The sequence below is a fragment of the Octodon degus genome, unplaced genomic scaffold (assembly GCF_000260255.1).
Source record: "Octodon degus isolate 3935 unplaced genomic scaffold, OctDeg1.0 scaffold00081, whole genome shotgun sequence".
In the NCBI taxonomy this organism is placed as follows: domain Eukaryota; kingdom Metazoa; phylum Chordata; class Mammalia; order Rodentia; family Octodontidae; genus Octodon; species Octodon degus.
Genome location: NW_004524657.1, coordinates 7,767,033 through 7,791,852, shown reverse-complemented (window position 1 = coordinate 7,791,852; position 24,820 = coordinate 7,767,033). Strand labels below are relative to the sequence as shown.

Below are 24,820 nucleotides of genomic sequence, written 5' to 3'. Positions count from 1 at the left end.
GAATTTTCTAAGTACACATTCCAAGCTCCAACGCCTTAAGATACACATCTATATGTAGAGCATTACTACTTACATAATATTTTTCTGACAATTACACTTCATGGCATCTTGGTGACTCTACAATTATTATTTGTATTTTTTGTATAAGGTGAAATTGAAGCTGAGAGTACTAACAAAGGTTCATTACTCCTCACACAAAAGATACTTTTGAATACCTGACAAATCATTCAATCAAGAATCTTTTCAAAGAAAAGTTCAGTCTTTAGCAAATAAAACTTTAATCTTTTGCAAACAAAACTTAAATCTTTAGTAATGGCTGATTTCTGTGTTTGCTGTCTCTCCTTAGCGGACCCAAGAGTAAGTGAGCCAGTATCTGGTAAGTACCTGTCTCAATGGGAACAACTACAGAATTTCTAAATTAACCGAACTAAAGAGACATGGCAGAATTTGGGTTATGACTTTTTTTTTAATCATTAGCTTTCTCAAATCAATCAGGATGTCGATGGATATTGAGAATTAATGATATTGCAGGGGCAAATCAGATTCTCTGAATTTATGCATTTACCAGGGAGACAAACTTTAATAATTAAGGAATTATAGCCTAACTTCCACTTTCAATAATGTCATACTGAAACATTTAAATATTCTATGCTGCAAAAAGTAAACCTAAATTTGTCCCTAGAGGACAATGTACATCTAACACCTAAACATACTGCTTTGAGATTTGTAACTATTGACAGGAATGGGAATTTATTTAAAGTTTCACACTATTTTTGGTTTCTACATTTAGCACTGGAAAAAAATGTGAGTATCAGCAAGTTGGTGATGAACTTTGCAGACTATATTGTAAAACTCTGAAGATAGCTCCTCAGTACTTGAAAGTCAGACAGTAAACTCAAACCATGTCTTCTCCTAATGCAGCAGGAAGAGATGCCATCTGGACTGAAAGACCCTTTAACTCAGACTCTTACTCAGAATGCAAAGGCAAACAATATGTCAAAAGGACATGGTATAAAAAATTTGTAGGTGTGCAGCTGTGCAACTCTCTTAGATACAAGATTTATCTAAGTGACTCCCTTACAGGTAAGTAGGGCTACTAGCCCTATTTTGAAATGTTCCTTTAGAGAATGTTTACTATATTCTTTACCTTGGCCTTCTCTGTGAAGTTCCAGGCACTAAGGGGTGATTTATGACCCTACTTAAGTTCCTCTAAGCAAAATATTATTGAAATAAAATCATCCTAGAAGACAAGAACTCAGACTTGCTCTTAGCAAGTAATGAACATGCAAGCTGACACAGTGCCATCATGGCACATTTACTATTTAGAGGCAATAGTACCCTCAAGTTCAGTTTTGTTATAGCCATCCAAGGGTAAAAAGTCTATTGATAATAAAATGATTTTACATAACAACTGTGGAAGAAATAAAGCTTCTTTAAGATGCTAGAAGGACTCTCCTTCCTCAATACTCTAATTCTGTAATTTTCATCCTATATTCATAAAATAAAAAAATTTAATAAGTACATAAGGCTGGCTCCAACATTAGGAAGAGCAGATGGTCAGTAATTTTAAAAATATTTTTCATTTCATCATACAGCTTTGAAATAAAGCTTTACTCTTAGTATAATGAGATTGCTAAAGAAAATTACTGGAAGAGTTGGGGAGAAATATGAACTTTAATTTTTTAACAACTCTCACTAATTTGTAAAAAGAGGTGAAGAATAACAGAAGGGAAGAGGAAGAAGAAAGTCAGAGACATCAGTTGGAAGCCTAATTCTGTAGTTCAGTCAAGACACTGACAGCAAATAGAAAGTAGGGAAAAATGTGCCAGAAAAGGAAAGATTATTCTTCGAAACAATTTATATCAGAATTGAAATTTCTGCTTCCTCAGGAAAATTTTATAACATAGGCGATCAGAGGGGCCATGGAGAAGATCACTGTCAGTTTGTGGATTCATTTTTAGATGGCCGCACAGGACAGCATCTCTCTGCCGAGCAGTTACCCACCAAAGAAGGTATGTCTTCTGATACTCCTCATAAGCAAGAGGGCTGAACAGATTAACTCAGAAAGAAGTCAAGAAAAGTAATCAAGTTAATAATACCACCAAAATGTTGTTCCAAATATTTGGCTAAGAAAAAAAAAAAAAAAAAAAAGGAAGAAACTTAAGTTTCTCAACTCAAAGACAAGGCCAGTTACAGACATATTATGTACATCTATATTTGCAAAAACAGCTACAAAAGATCAGTGTTTCCTAAACTAAAATCATTCATACATGAATTTATGCTGTTTCTCATACTGAGTACACCTGCATCATCTTCTAATCTTAAAAATTTTTAAGTTTTATTACAACCCATGGAAGACAGTCTTTTATAAATAACTATAATTGTAACTAAAATGTAAATTTCACTAGGAATAACTTCTGTCATGTGTTAAATGCAAATTAGTAGCCAGTTGTGTAATGAAAATTGAAAAAGACTGAACATTAATTTAATCCTTACGTAAGCAGTGAATGGGGTAAGTTAACTGTCTTAAGTTATTCAGAAAGCACCAAGAGATTCTTTAAATGTTTTCAATTATTTGATTAAATTTATTAGTCTAAAAAAAATCAACACTTTTTTTCCCTCAACTGGCACTTAAAAATACTAAACAGACTTAAGATCACTGAACTTATTAAGGGGCAGTTGAAAGTGTTCTCAGGTACTATATTGATGATCCTTTCCTAACTTGCTAAGCCAAAGGTCAAGAATTTTGGGGGTTCTATGACTTTAGGCAGCCATTACACCTGAAGAAAGACATCTAATTTTCTTAACTCTTTCAGCCATTCAATAACATCCTTCTATCTATGAACAGTGAGGGTTAAATGTAACATACCAGTTATTAAAACTCAACCTATTTTTTTCTCTCTTAGGCTATTTCAGAGCAGTTCGCCAGGAACCTGTCCAATTTGGAGAAATAGGTGGTCACACTCAGATCAATTACGTCCAGTGGTATGAGTGTGGGACTACAATTCCTGGAAAATGGTAGATGCTGCAATCTTGCTCCAAACTACTTCTGGTTCATACGGCCAAACCCCCCTCCCAAAAAACAAAACAAAAAACCCCCCCAAAAACAAGGAAAAAAAGAAAGAAAAAGAAAAACCCCGTATGGTATTTTCTCATCCATGTAATTTTGTTTACTATACATTAAAGCCTCCCATCTAATAGCAATGTTAGGTGTTTAGAAAAAAAGATTGCTGCGACTATTTATCAGTTTTTACGAAGTCATTTAAAGAAATCAAGATATTGACATTAACAGAATAACATTTTTTAGGGAAGCTGGCTCCCTATTCATGGTATTTTAAGAGATCATTTGTATATTATTTATCACACTGTTGTAATGATGTTTTGAGATACTTTTATAACAAATTAACATCAAAAACAATAATGTAGTTTTTTAAAATATTTACTTCTATTGGTGTGTACGCTTCCTACTGATGAGTTAATTCCTTAAATCTCTACTTGGTTTAACTTATTAGATCAAATTATCTTCAGTATAAGTATCTGGAGGAAAACAGGTCTTAATGTTTATTTAAACTTCAATTGCTTTTTGCAAACAGCTACAAATGTTCTGAGGAGTTTAGGTGTTCATAGTAATGTAAATTTCCACAGAATACCAGAACAATTCTTACTGAAGAAATTCTGAATCACAATTTCATTTCGACTAAAAATGGAAATAAAAATCTGATATATTCAGTTTTAAAAGAAGTATACTAGTTTCTGAATATACTTTGTCAAATTTGGCCTTTAACCAATTGTTTTTATGATTCTAATCAAACTTCAGATACACTGAATGTGAAGTTTGAGGAGAAAAAGAATTCATGATGAGATTCCTACCACTTTACCAATGGCTGGCTATTCGTTATATTTATACATTAGACCTCTATGAATGAATCAGGGTGTTTCTGTAATTCTTTCTAACTCAAGGTGTAATAAAAACCTGACTCATTTTCATTAAAATGTACTGTTTTCATTTGTGGAGAGGGAGATGAAAATGCTACATTATTATGCTCCTGGAAGGACCTTTCCCTATGCTTATCTTTCAACATGCTTCCATTTTATCAATGCTAAACTTTGTATTTTTTAAGTATAAATTCGTCAATAAAGAGATGTAGTTTTTTTAAGACTGAGGTTTTTTATTTTATTTTATGAATGGTTTATCTATATGTAAACATACCTTTACCTCCACAAGAAACAAAATCACAAAGTTAGGATCTACTACACCCTTTCATCTTTTTCATAGTGTATCTACTGTGTTAATATTCTCAATTAAGGTGAGTTCTACTTTAAGGTTTAAACCAGTGACTGTTAAATGCATTTCTTTCACAATCATTACAAAAACCAAAAGGCATTGTTTCTCTGAATGGAAATCTGTAAGCTATTTCACTTTAAGAACAAATATTAATAAGCATTTCTGTGAAATAAAACTATACGTATGTTAGTGATTAAATTACAAGACCACTAATGGATTCAATCACCTTTATTAACCTATCAATGTTACATTTTTATATATAGTATCTAGTCATCTTCTCAAAGGATTCTACTTTAGTACATCATGTTAACAGTAAAAAGCCAAGTAAGATGGCTAAACCTCAACCTAGCGTTTTAATATGCTCTGGACAAGAGAAGCTAGAAAGCCAATCACTTTACACACATGTAAGAGTAGTGTTCCAAAATAACTAGAAAGCTGCTACATTTTAAGCAGGAGAGGAAAAAGATTTTCATTTTGGTCTTTTTGTGTTCCAGCAAATTATATTTTCAATTAACAGCAACAATGATACCATAAAAAATGCTCTGCTGTTTAAATTTCTGAACTTCAATACAAGTTAAAATAAAATAGTATTGGAGTCTTGGGAGGCAAACAGCTATATTCATCAGGACAGCTGAACCTCCTTATCGATAACCAGGTCCAGGCTGGGTATAGCCCTGACTAAAGGCAGGACGATTGCGTGCATAAGGGTTAGGCCCACTTGGAGGAGGGGCCATGGTACTTCCTGGAGGTGAAGTAAAACCTGGTCTTGGTTGATAAGCCCCAGGCTGGCTTGGAGCTATTCCAGGCTGAGAGGGAGGGGGCACAGTATAATTAGTAGACTGAGAAGTTTGGGCAGTATAAGTTTGTTGAGGATAACTGCTCGCCTGGTACTGCTGTGGTGGTTGAGCAGACAGTTGTTGAGGCTGACCAGAAAAGGCAGGAGCTGGTGCCTGGGAAGTTGGTTGCTGGCCATATCCCTGGAACTGTTGAGGTTGCTGAGGTCCAGTCTGCTGACTATAGCTAGCTGAAAAAGGCAAAACAAATAGCATATATACCTCATGTCTCTTTTGATGAAAGGTTTCCAGAGAATTAGTCTTACTGTTATGGATCAAAACTGATTAAAAGTTCAATAAGCTTACTAATATATGTAATGAGTGGTAGCTTCCTATGTAAAATATTATTTCAAGACCAGTTATTAAAGAGATATTTTTCTAGACAACTTTTAAACTCTTTAATGTTAACATGAACCCAATATATATGTATTTATTATAACTGCTTTGAGACTTTATAGCCAGCCCAAGAGCAAATTCCTGCTCCAATATAATCTTTTTATTTGTTTTTATTAATTTTATTGAGAAATAAATAGCAATGAGGCAGTTTCAAAACCGATTAATAGGACAGTTTCAATAATTAATACATTGCATATTATTGTCTTCGTAGCGGTTATTCATGGTCCATTATAATTTCTAGTTTAAAGACGCTTGAAGAAGGAATTAACACACTTTCTAAGTAAAAACTAGATAGTTAAGAACTAAATGGTTTTGATGGGAGGCCTATTTACTAAAAGTTCTAAAGAAAAACATTGCAGAGAATGAGTTTTAAATGAAACAATACTACAAATATACCTTATTACACTAAGATGCTTTAAGTTTTATTTAGTTATCACACCACTTAGAATAAATATGATGTACCATTTCTATAATCCTTAAATTTTTTCATTTCTTTTATATTTGGTACCTAATTCTTTGTACAACTAAAATTTTAACTTAGCAGTACAGCATAACATACAAAAAGCATACTGTATCGCCCAACAAAATCAACATCCACATTCATTATTTACGAGGACGTAATTTTCTTAAAACAAAGTCTGCTTCACTGAAAACTTTTTATCTCTACCATGAAACACACCTGCAGCTACTTGCAATGAAACCTCTCCAATGACTGGAATCCTGTCAGCATTAAATACCAGATACATAAGAAAATTATTAAAATATGTACAACCCTGCATTTAAAAAAAAAGGATTGAATGAATTTGAGTATATTCTGAACTCACCTTGAACTTGGGTTCAAAATTTACTCATGAAATAAACCTTTATGATACAGTCCATGAACAAAACTGCAAAAGGTCAGAGGGAAACTGGCAAACCAACAATGTCAAAATGCTCCAATTTGTTTCCATAACTGTCAATCAAATTCAAGTTATAAAACTACTGGGATCAGAAATACAAAGATAATTTCAAAAGAACTAAATCTTACTGAGTGAACACCCTAAAATTACCAGTAGAAAGGTTAGTTGTTAATAAGATCAAATATCTAAAGCATTGTATTCATACTAGCACCTAAATACTTAACTAAATTCAGGATAAAATCTTGAATGCCATACAATTTCCCCTATCTTGTACATAGAAGTTTTCAACTTTATTTTTTATTGTTAATTTTTAGCAAAACACAAGAATTCAACTTCATGCTGAACATGTCTACCTCATTTGAGACTGACGGGGAAAAGTACAAAGCTCCCTTTTCATTCTGGCAAATAAAATTTAACCTGAGTCAGGAAACAACCAGGTCCTTAATTATTATTCAGAGAGGGACTGACCCTAAGAGCTCAAGAAGCATTTCATTAGCAACCTCCTAATCTTTTGTTTACAATGTGGCAATGTTTTTTATTATTTGTATTAGTCTTCCATTTCCATTCCTGCCCCTGCAAAAAAAAAATGAGCAACTTTTGGTGAATATCAGAAATTCCAAGAATCAGAAATTCTGATTTAATTTTAAATCAATGAATAAAAGATGGATCATATAGCCCACAAAGTCTAAAATATTTATTATCTAGACTTTTATGGAAAAAGTCTGCTAACTCTCGATCTAGATTGCACAATGCAGAATGATACAGACAACTACAAAATTCAGAGAACTAGGGTTTGGTCTAGTTGTCCCACTGAATAGTTACATGTCCTAGGACATGTACCTCTTTGATCCTATGTTCCTCATTTATAAAATCAATAAATGGGACAAAATGATTGGTCCTCAGCCCTGGCTGCAGATGTACTGTGATGCTTTTTAAACACTGTATCAAAGCCTAAATCCTACCCATAACCAAGTATCAAACAAAATTTATGAAAACAGGGGCCAGGCATCAAGAAGCTCCTCTGTCTATGAAGCAATCTGGGCCAAAATCCCCTAGTTTAGATGGTGACTAGATCCTAAGTTAATTCTATCTGTTTCATACAATTAAAAACTAGTACTAGCCACAGGTTAAATAGTGCTAGAGCAAATATAACCCAAATAAAAGTGTTGTTCGTTTTAAAATATATCAAACTCCAATTTATGACTGAATGTTTTGGTCTACATCAGGGATTAGCAAATTTATACAACAAAGGGCAATTTTTACAAGACAGATTACAGTTGACATAGAGAAGTACTTTTAAGTCTTTTTTCAGTGTCTACCTTATCCAATACTTCAGCAGATAGTGAATATTTTAGGCTTTGTGTACCACATGTTTCAGCTACTCCACTTTGCCATTATTATGCCAAATCAGCAATTGAAAATACAGAAATGAACAGGGCTAGAAATGTTCTACTCAAGTTTTATTCACAAAAAAAGCAAGTTTGTTTATTGCTGCTTGATTTGTAAAATATAATTTAAATCAAATTTATTTTTTAAAAAACTGAATTCAAAATTCTTTTTGACAGTACTGGGGACTGCACCTAGGGCTTCAACATGCTAAGCAAGTATGCTACCACTGAACTACAACCCCAGACCTTTTTTAAGTCAAGACAGGGTCTCACTAAACTATGGCCCCCAACTTTAGACTTCCTGTTTCTACTTCCCAAGTAGCTGCTATTACAGGCACTTGCACTATACCCAGCTCATAAATTATTTTTAATTAGAGTTAAAAGTTTTATTTTTAAATTTCTGGCTGTGGGCTGGGGAGATAACTCAGTAGAATAAATGCCTGCCTGGCAAGCACAGGGTCCTGAGTTTAATCCCTGGTACTGCAAAAAAAATAATTAATTAATTTCTGTCTATAAACCAAGATTTGGAATCAGACTCTGGCATAAATATAAAGTAACCTAACGTATAATCAAAGCTACATTACAGATATTTATCATACTTAAATACAGATAATCTTCAAATGACAGAAGTATAACAAAAAAAAATCCTAGATGCTTATTTAAAACAACTGAACTAAAAACTCAGTTGCTTGAGTTAAAGTTATTTTTACAGCAAATTTTTGATGTCCTACATTTTTTATATGTACATAGCTAAGTAGCTTGATTTAATTTTTATTTAATAAGATCACTTTTCTGTTTGAGAGAACTGTTAATATTTCTACAAGTACTTAAGGACACTGGAATCATGTGCTACATAAAAATGGGGTGGAATCTTGCATTTTTTGCAGTGCTAAGCCATCTCGAGATAAGCTAATCATGCTGGCAAGAAACTTCTTTGTGTTAAAAGCTTTTTTACAGTACAAATTACTATAGCATAATCTACTACAGATCTTATCTGCCCACAAGAAAACAGAAATGCTAATCTTTCCTATAAAACATTTACAAATAAATTTTAAATAAAACAAATGTCTCCTCTGATAAATGTGGCAATGTATTAGTCATGTACTTAAAGGGAAGAGCTGAACATTTAGAAAATACAGAAGCAGATTGAAAACCATAAACCACCTCCCTTCAAAACCTGCTCACCTGAATACTGAATACCATACTGCTGAGGTTGTTGAGGCGGAGCCTGAGGCTGCTGTGCACCATAGCCAGCTTGCTGCTGGTACTGTTGGTACATCTGACCTAAAAAGAAAATACAAAGAAAAAGGCACGTCTAGCTTGGCAGAAAAAAAAAAAAAAATATTTTTAAAGTCTTTATATTCTTGCCCCATCCATCCAAATACACAGACACACTGAATAGCAACAACATACAATGTGTTTGTTCCCCTTTAAAAGTCTATGAATGACAAGGATGAATAAGACTGCAGAGATTTCTTAATTGACAACAAACATTGCATGATCTAACACTAGTGACTCCTACTTCATAAACTCTAAAAAAGCAAATGTGTTTCAAACTCAAATGGCATCAAAAAAAAGTACTGCTATGTTCAGTAAAAACCATGAGTTGAAAAATTAATAAAAATCTGAGAAAAGGAACAATGCCTCAAACTTTCTCAAAGTGCTACATTTATCCTCTAAGGATTGTTATCAATATGAATGGCTGCTGTGGTAGCAATTAAATAAGATCTCTTGTTCAAAAGATATTAAACATCTATCATAGAACTCAAAATTACCATTGGAATTTCCCAACAGCTTGATTTTCTATGATAATTCACTATGTAAATATCCTAGCCAACTATGTGGGATTTATAAAGCCTAAATAGTTCTCATTGCACTTTCTAACAATGACAGGCCTCTTAAGCACTGAGGAGGTGTTGCCCAGCACAGGGTTCTATTTGGATCAGCAGATCACAGTTCCTCTGGAGAAATGTGTTCAACACTGAACAAGCATGAAAAAATTTAATGATTGATGTCTTTATCATCAATATTTCTTCAGTTTTTTAATGGACTTAATTGGTACCTAGTTAGTATTTAAATCTTTAAAATGTTCAGATTAGCTTATTCTGTATAAAATTCAAACTACTTCTTGTTAATTAAAAGCCTAGGCATGGGGCTGGCCAGTTAGCACAGGAGATTAAGTACCTGCTCAGGCAAGCTTAGGCAAGCACAGGGACCGTGGTTCCATCCTCAGTACCACATGTTGCACAAGACCTGCCCCCACAGCAGGCTGAACCTAGCTACAGAGTGTGGGCGTGGTGGTGTACCCCTGTAATCGTAGTGATTGGGAGGCTGAAAACAGGAGGATCACCATGAGTCCAAGCTGTGTAGTGAGACCTTGTAACAACTAAATACACTGAAAAAGAAAAAAGTGCTAGGCAAATCTGATACTTATAGCTAGAAAATAAGGTAAGTTCTGGAAAAATAAAAATAAATGCTTACTGCTGTCATTCAGATTCAGGTACACAGCCAGCAAGCACTCACGGGCTTAGATCAGGACACGGAACCCACTGCATGTACTACACTAGCCGCTCAATCCTAAGGGTGTCTTTGAGTACTGCCAAGAGGGCAGCACTAAGTGAGGTAAGAGAAACACCTAAATTTATAGCCCATTTACTTCATACCAACAACTTTTTAAGTAACAAAAAATAAAAGCTGCTCAACTATTTTTAAACTGTTAAATCTTCTTCAAAACATGCATAGGCCAGATAGCTCATAGACTAAAGCATCTGCTTAGGCAGACGCAGGGACCAGGGTTTGATCCCCAGCATGCTGTGCAAGGCCCTGCCCCCGGGGTACTGATATGGTGATTGAGACTGGTCGTGCTGGCACATTCCTATAACCCCATTGCTTGGGAGGCTGAAAACAGGAGGATCACTATGAGTCCGATCTGTATAGTGAGACCCTGTAGAACGTGTACTAAATATATTTAAAAAAAAGTGTTCTTCAATGTTTTGCTTTTTTAACTGGGAAAAAAAAAGTATATATTTAGAATTAGCCAGCTGGACTCTGTTTAGATGATCCCAATTTTGTTGGCAACATGCAATGCATCATCATCGGGAGCCAGTTGAACACATGCCTTCTCTCCATCAGGCATGATTAGGGTATTGACCTTGGCAACATCAACGTCATAGAACTTCTTTATAGCTTGTTTATTTGGTGCTTATTGGTTTTGACATCTACAATGAACATGAGTGTGGTGTTGTCCTCAATCTTTTTCATGGCTGACTCTGTGGTTAAGGAGAACTTGATGATGGCATAGTGGTCAAGCTTTTCTCCTGGGGGCGCTCTTCTGAGGGTATTTGGGCTACCTCTGGAGCTGTAATGTCTTGGGATGGCAGAAGATGGGTGATGTTCATATCTTCTTCCTTTTGTGGCTGTGGCTGCCTTTCAGCACAGCCTTCTTGGCCTTCAAAGCTTTTGCTTTGGCTCCAGCTTTGGGAGGGGCACGGGTTCCCTTCTTAGCCTTCGGTGCCATCTTAGCAAAAAGGCTCCTCTCCAATGTTTTCTTAATGGTATTAACAAACAACATAAAAGGTAGAGACTAACCAGATTTAGATACCATCTTAACAGTGGATATTTCATAATTCAGTTTTAGAATTGAACCAACCAGAATTTAAAATGAGGTAAATAGGTACATAAATATAATCAAGTAGGAGAAATAGGCAAAACACATGACAATAAGTTCTTATTCTTAGAAAGTAGACCAATTAATTCTACAACAGAATGTGCTAAGAATAATCATTAAATACATGGGGAAAAAGCTCAATCTCATTAATAATGCCTGTTTCAGATACAGAACACTACAACAATTTGCCTGAAGTCAATAGCTATAAACAGAATCATCAACAGCTAAAAGCTTAATCACTAGAAAACAGGCACAATTCCAAACCTTTAATTTACCAAAGTCTGCACATTATTACAGCTTAAATCCAAAATGCCTTTGTCTCATGTGTTCACTGAGGGGATTTTGGAAGATGACTGGATCATGGGCATGGCACTGTATTATTTGAAGCAAATCAGTTCACTGATGAGCACTGTTGAATGCACTTTTATAAAGCTAAGGCCCAGTTTTCCGTTTTTCTGCTTCCTAGATGCATGGGTTGAGCAACCTACTTTGAACAAGCCCCTCCACCATACCATTTCTGCATTAGCACCAACCAACCACAACTGAACTGCCTGACACCATGAGCCAAAATAAACCTTTGCCCTTTATGTATGTCAGGTGGTTTTACCCAAGTAACAAAAAACTGACTTACACTATACTTATCTATTACTTATCTACTTATTTATTAAATATAAACTTAGACATCATCAGAATGGATAAGATTAAGACTCCATTTAGTAGCTGTTTCATCAAAGTTTCTAAAGAACTCACATTCACCAACCATAATTGTTCTTAAGTGTATTGGTCAAAATTAATAAAGGCTTTGGATTTTTCTGGATATAGCTTTCTAAAGTCCTAGGAACTCATTTTGAAAAATATCACTTCTAGCATTAAAAATTTCAGAGGTTTATTACTATCTCTACAAAGTATTCCTTTATTTTGAAACTATTTCATGTAACACCAAATGGTATTGTCATAGTATTTTTAATTTAATTAAGAAGTCTATGTTTAATTGTGAAAACAAAAACAGAAACAAAATAAAATGGGAACAAAAAAACTCAAGAAGCAACATTTTTGCACACTTCAAAGAACTACAGAGAAGGCAAGTTGCAGACATTTATATTCTTTTTTTTTTCTTCTTCTTCAATTTATTTATTTGGTACAGGGTCTCAATATGCAGCTCAGACTCATAGTGATCCTCCTGTTTTCAGCCTCCCCAGTGCTGGGATTACAGGTATGTGCCACCACACCCGCACTGTTGCTGGCTCAGTGCACCCCAGAAGTGGAGTCAGTGCCACATTGTGGGACCAGGGAATGAACCCTGGTCCCTGAAAAGCAGGTGCTTAGTCAGCTGAGCTATCTTGCTGGCCCAAGGTGCAGACATATACTAAGTAATGCTTTAAATAGTAAAAATAAGTAAGCCAGGTTTTATGTTAGAGTCAAAAGGTATCAATGACAGAGTTAAGTTAAAAAGTAATAAAAATTACTTAAGAAAAAGAACAGGGCCAGCCAGATATCTCAGAGGATTAAAACACCTGCTTATGCACATGTAAGAACTGGGTTGGATCCCCAGCAGAACACCGGCTGGGCGGGCCCTGTCCCCAGGATGCTGAGACTATGATTGAAAATGGACGTCGTGGCTCGTACCTGTAATCCCAGGACTTGGGAAGCTGAAAACAGTATGAACTCACTATGAGTTCAATCTGTGTAGTGAGACCCTGTAGACCTTGTACTAAGTACATTTGAAAAAAAAAAAAAAAAAAAAAACAGAAAGAAACAAAGATTAATGGTGAAATTTCTGGGAATATACTTTTGTTATATAAAGTGACAGTACCAGCCTCCATGATAGTCCCCAATTACTTCTGCAGATGTATACATATAGCAAAGGGCTGGTATGCATCATATTCATAGAAATTAAAAAGTTTTAACTCCATATTATAATTTAGACCTAAAATGTTCTTCCTCAAAAGTCTCATGTGCTCAGAGGTAAGGATTTTGGAAGGCAAATGAATCTTGGGGCACTAATCTCATGCATTATACCACCTACTCATGGCTGGGATAAAGTACTTGACACATACAATTTATTGGAGAATTTTAACTGGCTCATGTCTTCACAGGTTTCAGTCCATCAGGCTAGCTCCAAGCCAGGAACATCAAGGCAGAAGGGCATGGTGGAGCAACAATGTTTCTTTTACAATGACATGGAAGGAGAGAGGAAAATGCCAGGGACCAGATACAGACCACAAGGTCATGCCTCCATGACCCACCCAGAAGATGTACTTTATTGATCCCCCTAGGTGGCTCCTGAGCAGATCAAGTCACATTTTACTGCTCCTCAATGGACAGAAAAGTCCTTAAACCATACTTAACCTCCAAACTAATCCAAGTTCATAGTTCTGCCTAACAAGATACAACTAACCTGCATAGTATTACTTCCCCAAAGAATTAATAGTTCCAATACTGCTTGAAATTCCAAGTCTCCTCTCAGAATCACTTAGCTGTGAACCTCTATAAAAATGAGTAACAACTGATATGATCTCAAAAAACAAGAGCACAGGATATGCATTCCCATTCCAAAAAGAAGGAATCAAACAAAAAAAAACCGGACCAAACAAGACTAAAACCCATTATGATAAATATTAAATCCTACAGCTACATGTCCAACATCTGGGGCACAGGGTGGTAAGATGTGAGCTCCAAGAGGTGTGAGGGGTCTCACTGCTAGTGGCTTTCCTCACTGGATCATCCACATTCCTGGCATCTTTAAACTCCTGGGGTCTATACTGCACCTTTCACTTTACTGCCATAGCTTTAGGCATTTCCCATTCAGGAGCTCTGGGCCAGATTTCCCAGGTCTTCCTTTGCAAACTGCATGCCTCAACAACTAGCTTCATGTGGATGATGCCAATGTCTGCCACCATCTTGAACAGTATCCAGGCCATGGCTACAGCAGCCTTTGACAGTGTACCTGGATGGCTGAACATGTTGAAATGAATCTAGAAGAAACAACTCACTTAACAGCCCTTGTAGAGCATAGTGCCCAAAGCTCTCTTCTCAAAAGAAATGTCTGCACTCTTATATCCTTGAGAATACACTAGGTGAGTTCTTGCTGATTCCTGAGATGCTCTTTAGCATTTTTCTTCTAGATCTTGTTTAACAAACGTAGTTTCTTTCTAATAGCACTTGAGGAATCATATTTTCTTTGGCCCCTCATGTGGTCTGTTCTGGGATAAAATTCAAGTTTTCAAATATTTCTGCTCCCAATATTTTCCTCCCAGTTTTCACAATGAATCTTCTAATAGCAGCCCCATGCCATACCCTGAATGTTGGGCTGCTCTATCAGATCTATTAGTCAACCCTTAAACTAAAATGTTCTATAATTTGAGGACATGGACATGATATGGACCTTTTTTTTCCTCTCTCGAGTATAACATGTCTAGCTTCTAGTCCACTTCCCAATAGTCTTCATTCCCAACTGGAACCTTCTATGCCTGGCCTTATTTGCATTCCAGTAAGGATTCTAGTTTTTTGAGCTCTGAGCGGAATTACTCATTAGCCCTTGCTTATTGCAACCTAGAGATTCTCTGCCCCACTGTCAAACCTGTTCAGATTACAGGTGCTAAAAAATTAGGATTCTGAACCCCAAAGTGTGATGCACTCACATCAATGAACCCACTTCTTGGTACCAGTTTCCTGTATTAATCGTATTTTTGTTGCTGAAACGAAATGCTTAACAAAAGTTAAATGAGGAGAGGTTTAATTGGTCAGTTTCAGAGGTTTCCCTCATTGGTAGGCTGGCTCCAGAGAAGAGACATCATGAGAAAAGAATCTGAGAGAGCAGAGCTGCTTACTTTATGGCGGTAGGTAAGCAGAGCAGAACAGTACCAGATCTCAAAATCATGCCTCTCTGAACCACCCAAACATATTCAAGTGCTTTTTATCAACTTCTGAGCTAATCAAGTTGACAATTACGCTTAACCGCCATACCAGGGAAGCAACTTTAAAGAGTTTATGATTAAATGGACTATTAAGGGACTGGCAAGACAGTCTGGGGGTGGGGGGAGCCTAATAGCTCAGCAGATAAAAGCACCTACAAGCAGGCACAGATGCCCGGGGTTTGATCCCTGGGCATATAGAGCTGGCCCTGCCCCCAGGGCATGTTGAGAGGGCAATTGAGACTGGTGTGGTGGCGCACACCTGTAATCCTAGCTCCTGGGAGGCTGTAAACAGGTAGATCACTATGAGTCCTATCTAGTAGTGAGACCCTGAACACCCTGTAGACACTCCCCTAAAATACAAAAATAAAAAAGATAGCTTAGTGGACTAAGCACCTGCTGACGCAAGCCCAAGGACTAGGATTTGATCTGTGGCACCACATGCTCCCCCCCACCTTCTGCCCACAAAGACCAGGCGTGGTGGAACACGCTCATGATCCCAGTGCTGGGGATGCTGAAAACGGGAGGATCACAAAGAGTCCAAGCTGCATAAAGATCCTGTACCAAATACATTAAAAAATTAAATAATAATTAAGGACTATTAAGAGGTGGAGTCTAGTTAAAGAAAAGGTCCCTGGAGGGGAGGGTGTGTTAAAAGGTTTTCTTCTGGCTGTTTGCTTCCTAGATACCATGAGGATGCAGCTTTCCTCAATCATGCCCATCTGTCAAAATGTGTTTGCTTTCTTTTCCGCTGAGCATGCTTAAAATCTCTTAAACCATGAGCAAAAACCTCCTGTCCTTCTATTTTTTTTTTTTAATTTTTTATTTTTATTGTGGCTGGCTCAGCCTGCCCTGGGGACATGGCTGGTGGAGCATGTGGTGCCCAGGATTGAACCACGGTCCCTGAGCTTTGAAAGCAGGTGCTTTAGACTGCTGAGCTATCTCGTCAGCCCTCCTGTCCTTTTAAGTTGTGGGTATCTGGTATTTTGTCCCAGAAATGGAAAACTGAGTAACCTACTTCATAATATAAAAACGACTGAATAATAAGCAATAAACACGTGAGTAGCCACGGCCTGGATGACTAAGAGAATACTGCATAAATGACAGCGGCATTTATGAAGACAGATCATAAAAGACAGCCATCTTCTACCACTCTCTCTCTCAATTATTTATTCTGCTACAAGGTGCCATGCGGCTAGAATATCCAAGCAGTTTTACAACAGTGATTCATGTAGTGCTTAAGAAAGTTCCAGGTGAGCCTTGGGTGACTACAGTTCCAGTCAACCTCAGGTCAGACCCTGAGCCAAAACAATCATTTCAGCTACTCTATTTCATGATTCCTTAAAATTGTAGGAATGTCTTAGTAACTATACAATATATGACACCCACAACTTAAAAGGAAGTTTATTTTAGTTTACCTTTTCAAGCCACAGCTATCTGGTCCCACAGTAGGAAAGACATAGTAGAAGGGGGTGGAGAGAAGAAAGCTTCTCATATCAAAAGGGGGGGGGTGGCACAGAGAGACAAAAAGCAGAGAGATTACTGCTAAGATGTCTCTCGGGTAGATGGATGTTCAAGAAGAAGGCGGTGGTGAAGGAAAGCAAGAGACAGGAATAGGAATATTGTGGGACTGTCCTGCTTCAAGGTTGTGTATGGTGAGATTTTTGGACTTATGTGCAAACATGAGAAGCATAGAATTCTTTATCCTATTTTTCAAAATATAATCTAATTTTTAAATGTTTTTTATCATATTATGTAGGGACTTAAAGTTCAACATATCAATACTTGATGAAAAATACCTGTTCCTTATTATGCCTAAGATGTTTGAAATGCAGTGATATAGTGAGGTTAAGATTGATAGCCCAAATCGTTTGATAATAACAATAAGCTTTTCTTCTGGATGGTTAACAACCTAAGTTTGCAGACCAAAATTAGAGAAAAAGGGGGGATACAAGGAAAGCCAACATTTTGGCCCTAGCCTTCGAAGGTCAATTAAGACTCAGGACATATGAGAACTTGTACTGTAACGTCATGTACCTCGGTAGTGTCCCAAATTTTCTGATCAAGAAGATTATGGGGCCAAAGAGGAAAGTGATCAATGACATAGAGTGGGCCTAAGGAGAGTCACATGGGGAGAAGATACTCTCTCAGGCTTTCACAGAGAGCACAATGGCCAAGCATTGGCCGTGACTCATCCACATGGCTGCACTGACAAAGGTTCTACAATCTGTGGTACAGGATCTCAGGATAAATCCTGAGGGCATTTCACTGACCTTCTCAGACCAAAAAGCTACAACTCTTGTTGCATAGGTCCTGCTTTACCTTGGTCTTAACCATCCAGCAGAAAAGTATGAAGACGAAATTATAAGAAATAAAGCCATGCTGTTAAGTTGAGCTGTGGGGGACTCAGGTCAATAATTTCTGACATTGCCAGTTAAACAGAAGACCCAATGCTATTATGGGCTACTGGACTCTTTTAAAATATTTTGCTGAGTTTACACACCTATAATATTCAATAACGGAACTTAGAAAAAAGAGGTATACAGATGAATGTCCATTTTGTATCTGTGTATTCAAAGTGGTTGGGATAGATATATAGTTACATTCTGTTAATGAATAGAATGATTTGTTCTAATGGTGTTTGTAAATAGGATCACAAGTCCGCATCTTGTACAGCAATTAATCACTAAGTAGAATATATGCAGTGTATTATTTGTTGAAAAATAAAAAAAATTTCAAGCAAAAAAAAAAAAAAAAAAAGCAGAGAGAGAGGTGAGGAGCCACCTCTCAGTGATCTGCCTCTTGCGACCTGGCCCCACCTTCCACTAACACACTCAGCTGCTGAACTCACCAGTGGATGAACTCAAGGATGAGCAAGCACCCCCATGGTAAAACTACCACCCAAAAGCCACATAAGGCTTTGTAGGACACTGTCTATCTAACACATAACAAATAATAAATATTTCTTGTTTTAAGCTTCTATGTTTGGCAATAATAGGTAACAACAAATAGCACACACCACAGTTTTGACTTTGCATACATGTGGGGAATGACAGCTATCACAGGAAAACAAAATGCCTTAAAAGACACACAAAAACACCAAAATACTGGTTAGTTTTGAAGCTACATAAAGGGTATGTGAGAGGTTGACTGTGCATGTTTCAAACTTTACATAAGAAGCTATTTTAAAGTCTACTCATGTTTTTGTTATACTGGCATTTAATCCTACAGATTGTAATTATATCCTTTTTCACTTTTTTACTTTCAATAATCCCATCCTGGTCTCTGACGATTTTTCTCTTTTTGTGTTCTTCCCATTACCCCTTATACTACATAGTTTTCCTCTAAGAAGACTGGCTTTATCTATACTTATTCATTATAATCATGTACAGTATGACATACCCATGAACAACAGACTACACATATGACAGTGACCGCTCGTGTATCATCTAATTTGGATATGGCCATCTTAGGCATGATGCACTTATACATCCAAAACAACACATTAAGTGTGATTATACATGTCTGTCATTTCACACTTTGTAAGGCTGAATCAGGAAGACTGCTAGTTTAAGCCTAACCTGATCAACTTAATGAGACTCTACCTCAAAATAAAAAATAAAAACTAGAGTGGGGATGGAACTCAGGAAGGTGGCCCTACTTTCTATCTCTGATACCAAGAGGAAAAAACAGTACACACTGGAGTAACCTTAAGAAATTTAAAAAAAAAAAAAAAAAAAAAAACCTAAGGTAGCCTTCAATTCAACATTTATCTAGACCTGTACTATCCAATACAATGGACTGGATAGCTAGCCACATGTGGTCATTAAGCACCTGAAATAAACGTGGCCAGTCTGAACTGTGACATGCTACATGTTGTTTGACAAGTTTTAAACTGTGACGGCCCATGTTTAATATCCTAAACTAAAACTTAATAAGTTGATACAGTAATCATAGTCCACCTATTTACAGCCTCCCAAGAGCTGGGATTATAAGCATGTACCACCACCACACCCAATCTGCCCTCTCAGTGCACCCCAGGGATGGGGCCAGCACAGCAGGACTGGGGATTGAACCCCCTGCCCCTGTGCCTGCTTGCAGGCTATAATTCTTTTTTAATGTGACTGACAACAGTCACTTGTTTCTGGTGCTAAGTAACCAGCTTCTGGTGCTGAAAAAATATCACACTACCACTTTTTTACACAATACTTAGAGCACCATCTGGTGTTTAATGTTTTAAAGTAGCACATGTGGTTTCATAGCTCCTAACTTGCATGGCAATTCACAGAAATAGCACTACAAAAGGTAGAACCTAATGTAATAAATACCATCTTTTGCATGGCTCCAAGGATTCCCACAAGGTGCCTCAGTACAGTAACTGCTGTCCTGAGCTTGTGGTTCCTCAAGCTCCTTAAAGCATAGCAATGATCTCTTTCACTGATTTTTAGATACTGACTTTTTAAGTTACATTTTATACAAGCTTAAACTAGACAAGTCGATTTAAAATACATTGCTATTTCCACTAAATTCACATTGCTAACTATGCAAAAGTTAAAACACTTTCTCCAAAAGCTAGAGATTTAATTTTATTCTAAAAATTACTCCTAAATTACAAAACTAACACACATTTCCGGGGGCTAGGCACAGAGGGAGGAGAGGGAGCAATAAGCAGCACCTAAGTAAGTATATTACAGTAAAATAAAAATGTAGAGTTGCTGTTTCCAATTTCACTCTCCCCTTTGAGGGCCACCACACACTAGAAACTGGTATGAATTCTTCCATCTTTTTTTACATTCTGTATTGCTGGTAAATCTATAATTTTTTTGTTTTTTTTTTTCTATTAAAAAAAAAAAAAAAAGGAAGTGTGTCTGACACACTACATTCTGTTTTTAACACCAAGTCATACCATGTCAATAAACTCAAAATTTTCAGAGCTGTTTTCATACCTTGGCAGCATATTCGCGGTTTATCAATAAGTATAATTATGTCTAATGCCTCAATAAGCATTTCTGACCACATATCTTTCCACACAAGTACTCTAAGCTCTATTTTACCTTCAATCTGACCTGCTTGTGCCTGAGCTCCTGTATACGGAGGCTGTTGGGCCTGAACTCCTGGTGGGTGAGCAGCTGAGGAGGAGGAAGCAATGCTGTCGGGAGTTCCGGAACGATCTTCTGCTGGAGCACTGGGTGGCCCTGGATAGTCATGGGAAATCCGTTTAGTACCTACCCAAAGCCTTTTCTTCAGCAAGCTCAATTAAGAAACTAAAAATAACAGTACCATTGGTATAAGAACAGTATTACCACAAAAATAATCTTTTACATTAATGTACTCCATTTTTTTTCTTTCTTTCTCTCTTAATACAAAATTACAACTGGAAATTCTTCCCTGTAACATATGGAATGTGATATTCCTGTGTTCTTCCATTGCAAAAATCAAAACCTGTTTACGCAGTAACAGGATCACCAGCTCCATACAATCTATTTTGTAGATCAACTAAAAGTATCATTTTATTCTTTAACAGTTCTCCAGTACTTACAAATTAGGTTAATCTCCCGGTTTGGTAAAGACCCAAAGGTTTCTTACAATTCCTCATATGACATGACCCTTCTTCAGCTAATCTGATGTGCTCCCTTCCTCACTATTCACCTTGTAATTTTTTGCTTACATTTCTCTACACTGTGATCTATCACAGATTTAAATATCAAATTCTTTAAAACCCAGATAACTCTATACTTCTAGAAAGCCTGCTTGACCCATAATACTTTATTGCACTAGTCAATTTCTAAATAGTTGTATTATGACCTAGACTTCTACTCTGTATTTCTGAACCAGTCCCATCTTCTCTTGTAGATTGTGAGCAATTCTGGCCATGCTCCTGATGTCAATTCTTTTGTCTATTTCAAAGGCCTACCATACTAACATGCATAGCCCCTCCAGTTCTAAAATAATGAACATAAAAGTAAATAGGAACTGCTATAGATCCAATACTGTGATACTGAATGAAGATACTGTGAAGATAACCTAAGATATGTCTTAATCTTTTAAGTTCATTTTGTCTTGATAACACAGAAGTGTACTTGAAAGCACAGGTCTCGGAGTCAAGTTATTTAAGTACGAATTCCAGTGTGGCCAAGACTAGATGTGTAACTCCGAACATGTTCATTTCTTCTCCATTCCTCAGCTCCCTCATCTTTATATAAGACAGAGTCCTAGCTTATAGAAAATGCTATAAAAGCAATTACTACTTAGAAAGTTCTATGTATATTCTTATATTATTAGCAAATGTATTTCTTGAAAGCAAACTATCTTCCACCTTGGGGTATCCCCAGAATTTACGATTTTTTTAGGGATATGGTTTACAGTTAATAATCCAGTACTAATGATAATCTAAACTAGATTATGGTAGTGGTAATGAAGGAAAAGCTAATTATCAGGATAAAATAGGGGACTGCTTTTATCACCATTTTAGTTATTCAGAATATATGTAAATACATACAATATTACTTTTAGTTCTCTTTCCTCACTTGTATGTCCTATCACTGTAATATTTTACTTTATTTTTCTGTATTTAGGACAGGGCCTACAGGGTTTCACGATGTAGATCAGACTTGTAGGGATTCTTCTGTTTTCAGCCTCCAAAATGCTGGGATTAGGCGCGCTACCACTCCCACTCTCAATCACTGTCTCAGTGCACCCTGGGGCAGGGCCAGCACTCAACTGTAATATTTTAGTGTTCCATTTCCACAATCACTATGATGACCAAGTTTTATTTTACTGTATCACACCTAAAGAACTATAGAAGTACCTCACTTGTGTAACTGTACGATATTTTCTGTGATTTAACATATAAAGCTACAAGAAAAAGTCTTCCAATAAGCTGGCCTCTGTAGGGGGGAGGGGAGCAGTAAATGAGATTAAGCCCAAAACTTTGCACATGCCAAGTACTCTATCACCGAACTACATTCTCAAGCTTTTTTTTTTCCTTAATGGGACACGGTATTGCTAAATTTCCCAAGGCCTACCCTCTCATAACTATTCACTCCTCTACATGGTAGTTCTGAAGTATTAAATAAGTGGTTGAAATGTCAAGTCTTATTTTAACTGCTCCAAAAGTGAATTTTTTCAGATGTATCATTAGTTGAATGTATTCTTTTGCCAAGAACAGGCATTATATAAAATGTCTGTTTCTTGTTTTCAGAATTTCACACAACTACTGGTAATGGTAAATGTACTGGGTAATGAATCTTCACACAGGTAACAACTGAAAACCTGAACAAAACAGAACAAAACCAAATTGAACTGGAAGCAGATCAAATGTTGCATCAGAAGTTTACACCATTAAAATTACAATTGGTAAGAACTGCCAAGTCCTAACCCTGACAATGCCAGTAGAAAAAAAGTGTGAACTTCACAGTTGAACCAGTAGTTGGAAATTTAGAGAAAACCCACTGGAGTAAGATTATCCTTAAAGGTATAAAATTTAAAGTAAAAAACCTGTCCTAATCCTCCACTGACCATTGATTTGGGAAGGGGATACCCCAAAGGAGTTCAGGAATTAAAGCACACCTAAAGAAGAAAGGACAGATTAGGGATATCAGCTGTTGTACTGCATGGAGAGAAATGAAGTTGTTTAAATTAATTCAGATTAGCACTCTGCTGGGATAATAATATCACAGTTCCTCAAAAGACCAGCAAGAATCTCAAGTCACTACAATACAGTAGATACAATGTCCAGTTTTCATCAAAAACTATCAAGGAAAATATGAGCAATTTTTCAGGGATGGGAAGGTACTTAAGAGGAAGTAACTCTTAACTAGACCCAGACACTGAATGTTACAAACATTACAAAGCAACAATTATTAATACAGTGGTACCTTGATTTATGAACTGAAACTGTTTTACAATTTTAGGGAATATGTCTGTGGTCATGTCTGTTAAGCAGAGTTTGCAAACACATGCAACTGAATTATTTGCAAAAAGAAGTGTTTGTGAACTGAGGCATCACTGTATTTTTAAAAAATAATAGACATATTAAAAACTTAAAGGACAATATATCTTAATGAATGTAAAACTAAGTCTCAAGAAAGCAGAAAATATAAGGTAATTATAGAGCTGAAAGTCTAAAATTAAAATTTAAAAAATCACAAGTTCAGCAGCACACTGAAAAGGCAGAAAGAACAGTAATCTTGAATAGAGTTCAACAGAAATCATTCCACTGAAGAACAGAGAAAAGAGCCTGAAGAAAAATGAACAAGACCCACAAGAAAATGTCAGTCTCTGAAAGAATCCCCAACAAAGGAAATAAAGAGAAAAACTATTACAAGAAACGATGGTTGAAAAAAAATACAGTATAAGATAGGTGCTGCTTCAAGGTTGAAAACTTATATAAAAATACATCAAAACAATTTAACCAGAAATTCAGGCCAGGGAAATATAGCTCAGTGGTTCAGCACCTGTCTGGCAAGCACAAGGTCCTCAGTTCAATTCCTGGTACAAAAAAAACAACAACAACAAAAAACCTAGAAATTCATATCTAATTTTAAATTTCTCAATTTAAGATTAGAAGATACAGAGTCATCAAATAAAATTTAAATCCTGCAAGAAATGTGAAGATTATAAAATAGCTCAGATTAAAAAATACTTTTGGAATGTTACTTTCAATAAAATTTATTTGACCCAAACAGCAGTTACTCTTTAAGGGAGATGGTGCTAGTGACTGAGAACCAAAAAAAGTTTTCTGGGGTGCTGAAGTCTTCAGATTTTTTTATTTAGTCAGTGCTGTAGATAGATGAATCTGTAAAAATATACTGAACAAACTCTTAATATCTGTGCATAAGACCATATCCAAATTATTCTAAGAGGAAGGAAGGAAGAAGTTAGAAGAGATGAGACGAGATGAGACATAAGAGATGAAAGATAAGCAGGAAGTGGAAACTTACCAGAAACCTGATCATCTGTTAAGCCAAATGCTGACATAACGTTTTTATTGATTTCATCCTGGTTTTTCAGAGGATCAAAAGCTGACATACTTGCTGCCATAACTTGAGTAGACTGTTTACCAGAAGAATCAGAGGCAGCAGGCTTTTCTTCCCTACCATCCACTGTATCTACAGTAAGAATAAAAAAATAATTTGTTTTCAATTTATCTTAAGGCATTAAAATACAAAAGTATGTTAATATTTTTTAGAAAGTTAAGAGTAATTACCTCTGAATATAGCATTATGCACCATTTAACTTTCTTTTCTGTACATGTTTATATTTTTACATTTAAAATTAGGGGAAAGAGCAAAAACAAATACTAGATAACTTTTCCATAAATTACCTACTTCAAGAATTAACAGATAGAAAAGTATGAAGACGAAATATAGGAAGTAAAGCCATGTTGTTATGTTGAGCTGTGGGGGACTCAGGTCAATAATTTCTGACATTGCCAGT

The 24,820-nt window shown here is 36.3% G+C and overlaps 2 protein-coding genes across 14 annotated transcripts in view; one reads left to right on the top strand and one right to left on the bottom strand.

Moving 5' to 3' along the window:
- Positions 1–4,157, top strand: part of Abi3bp (ABI family member 3 binding protein) — a 275,396-nt gene extending 271,239 nt beyond the window's left edge. For all 13 annotated transcript variants that reach the window (XM_023721261.1, XM_023721268.1, XM_023721267.1 and 10 more), the window contains 4 exons: positions 347–376; positions 922–1,083; positions 1,890–2,012; positions 2,907–4,157. In XM_023721261.1, the coding sequence (XP_023577029.1) occupies positions 347–376; positions 922–1,083; positions 1,890–2,012; positions 2,907–3,022 (431 nt within the window). In that variant the 3' untranslated portion in view covers positions 3,023–4,157. The remainder of the gene's footprint in view (positions 1–346; positions 377–921; positions 1,084–1,889; positions 2,013–2,906) is intronic.
- A 64-nt stretch (positions 4,158–4,221) lies between these two features.
- The window catches only part of Tfg (TRK-fused gene), a 36,780-nt gene continuing 16,181 nt past the window's right edge, over positions 4,222–24,820 (bottom strand). The window contains exons 5-8 of the mRNA XM_023721296.1: positions 24,325–24,492; positions 20,437–20,577; positions 8,987–9,085; positions 4,222–5,309 (exon numbers count right to left, since the gene is read on the bottom strand). Of these exons, the coding sequence (XP_023577064.1) occupies positions 4,927–5,309; positions 8,987–9,085; positions 20,437–20,577; positions 24,325–24,492 (791 nt within the window). The 3' untranslated portion in view covers positions 4,222–4,926. The remainder of the gene's footprint in view (positions 5,310–8,986; positions 9,086–20,436; positions 20,578–24,324; positions 24,493–24,820) is intronic.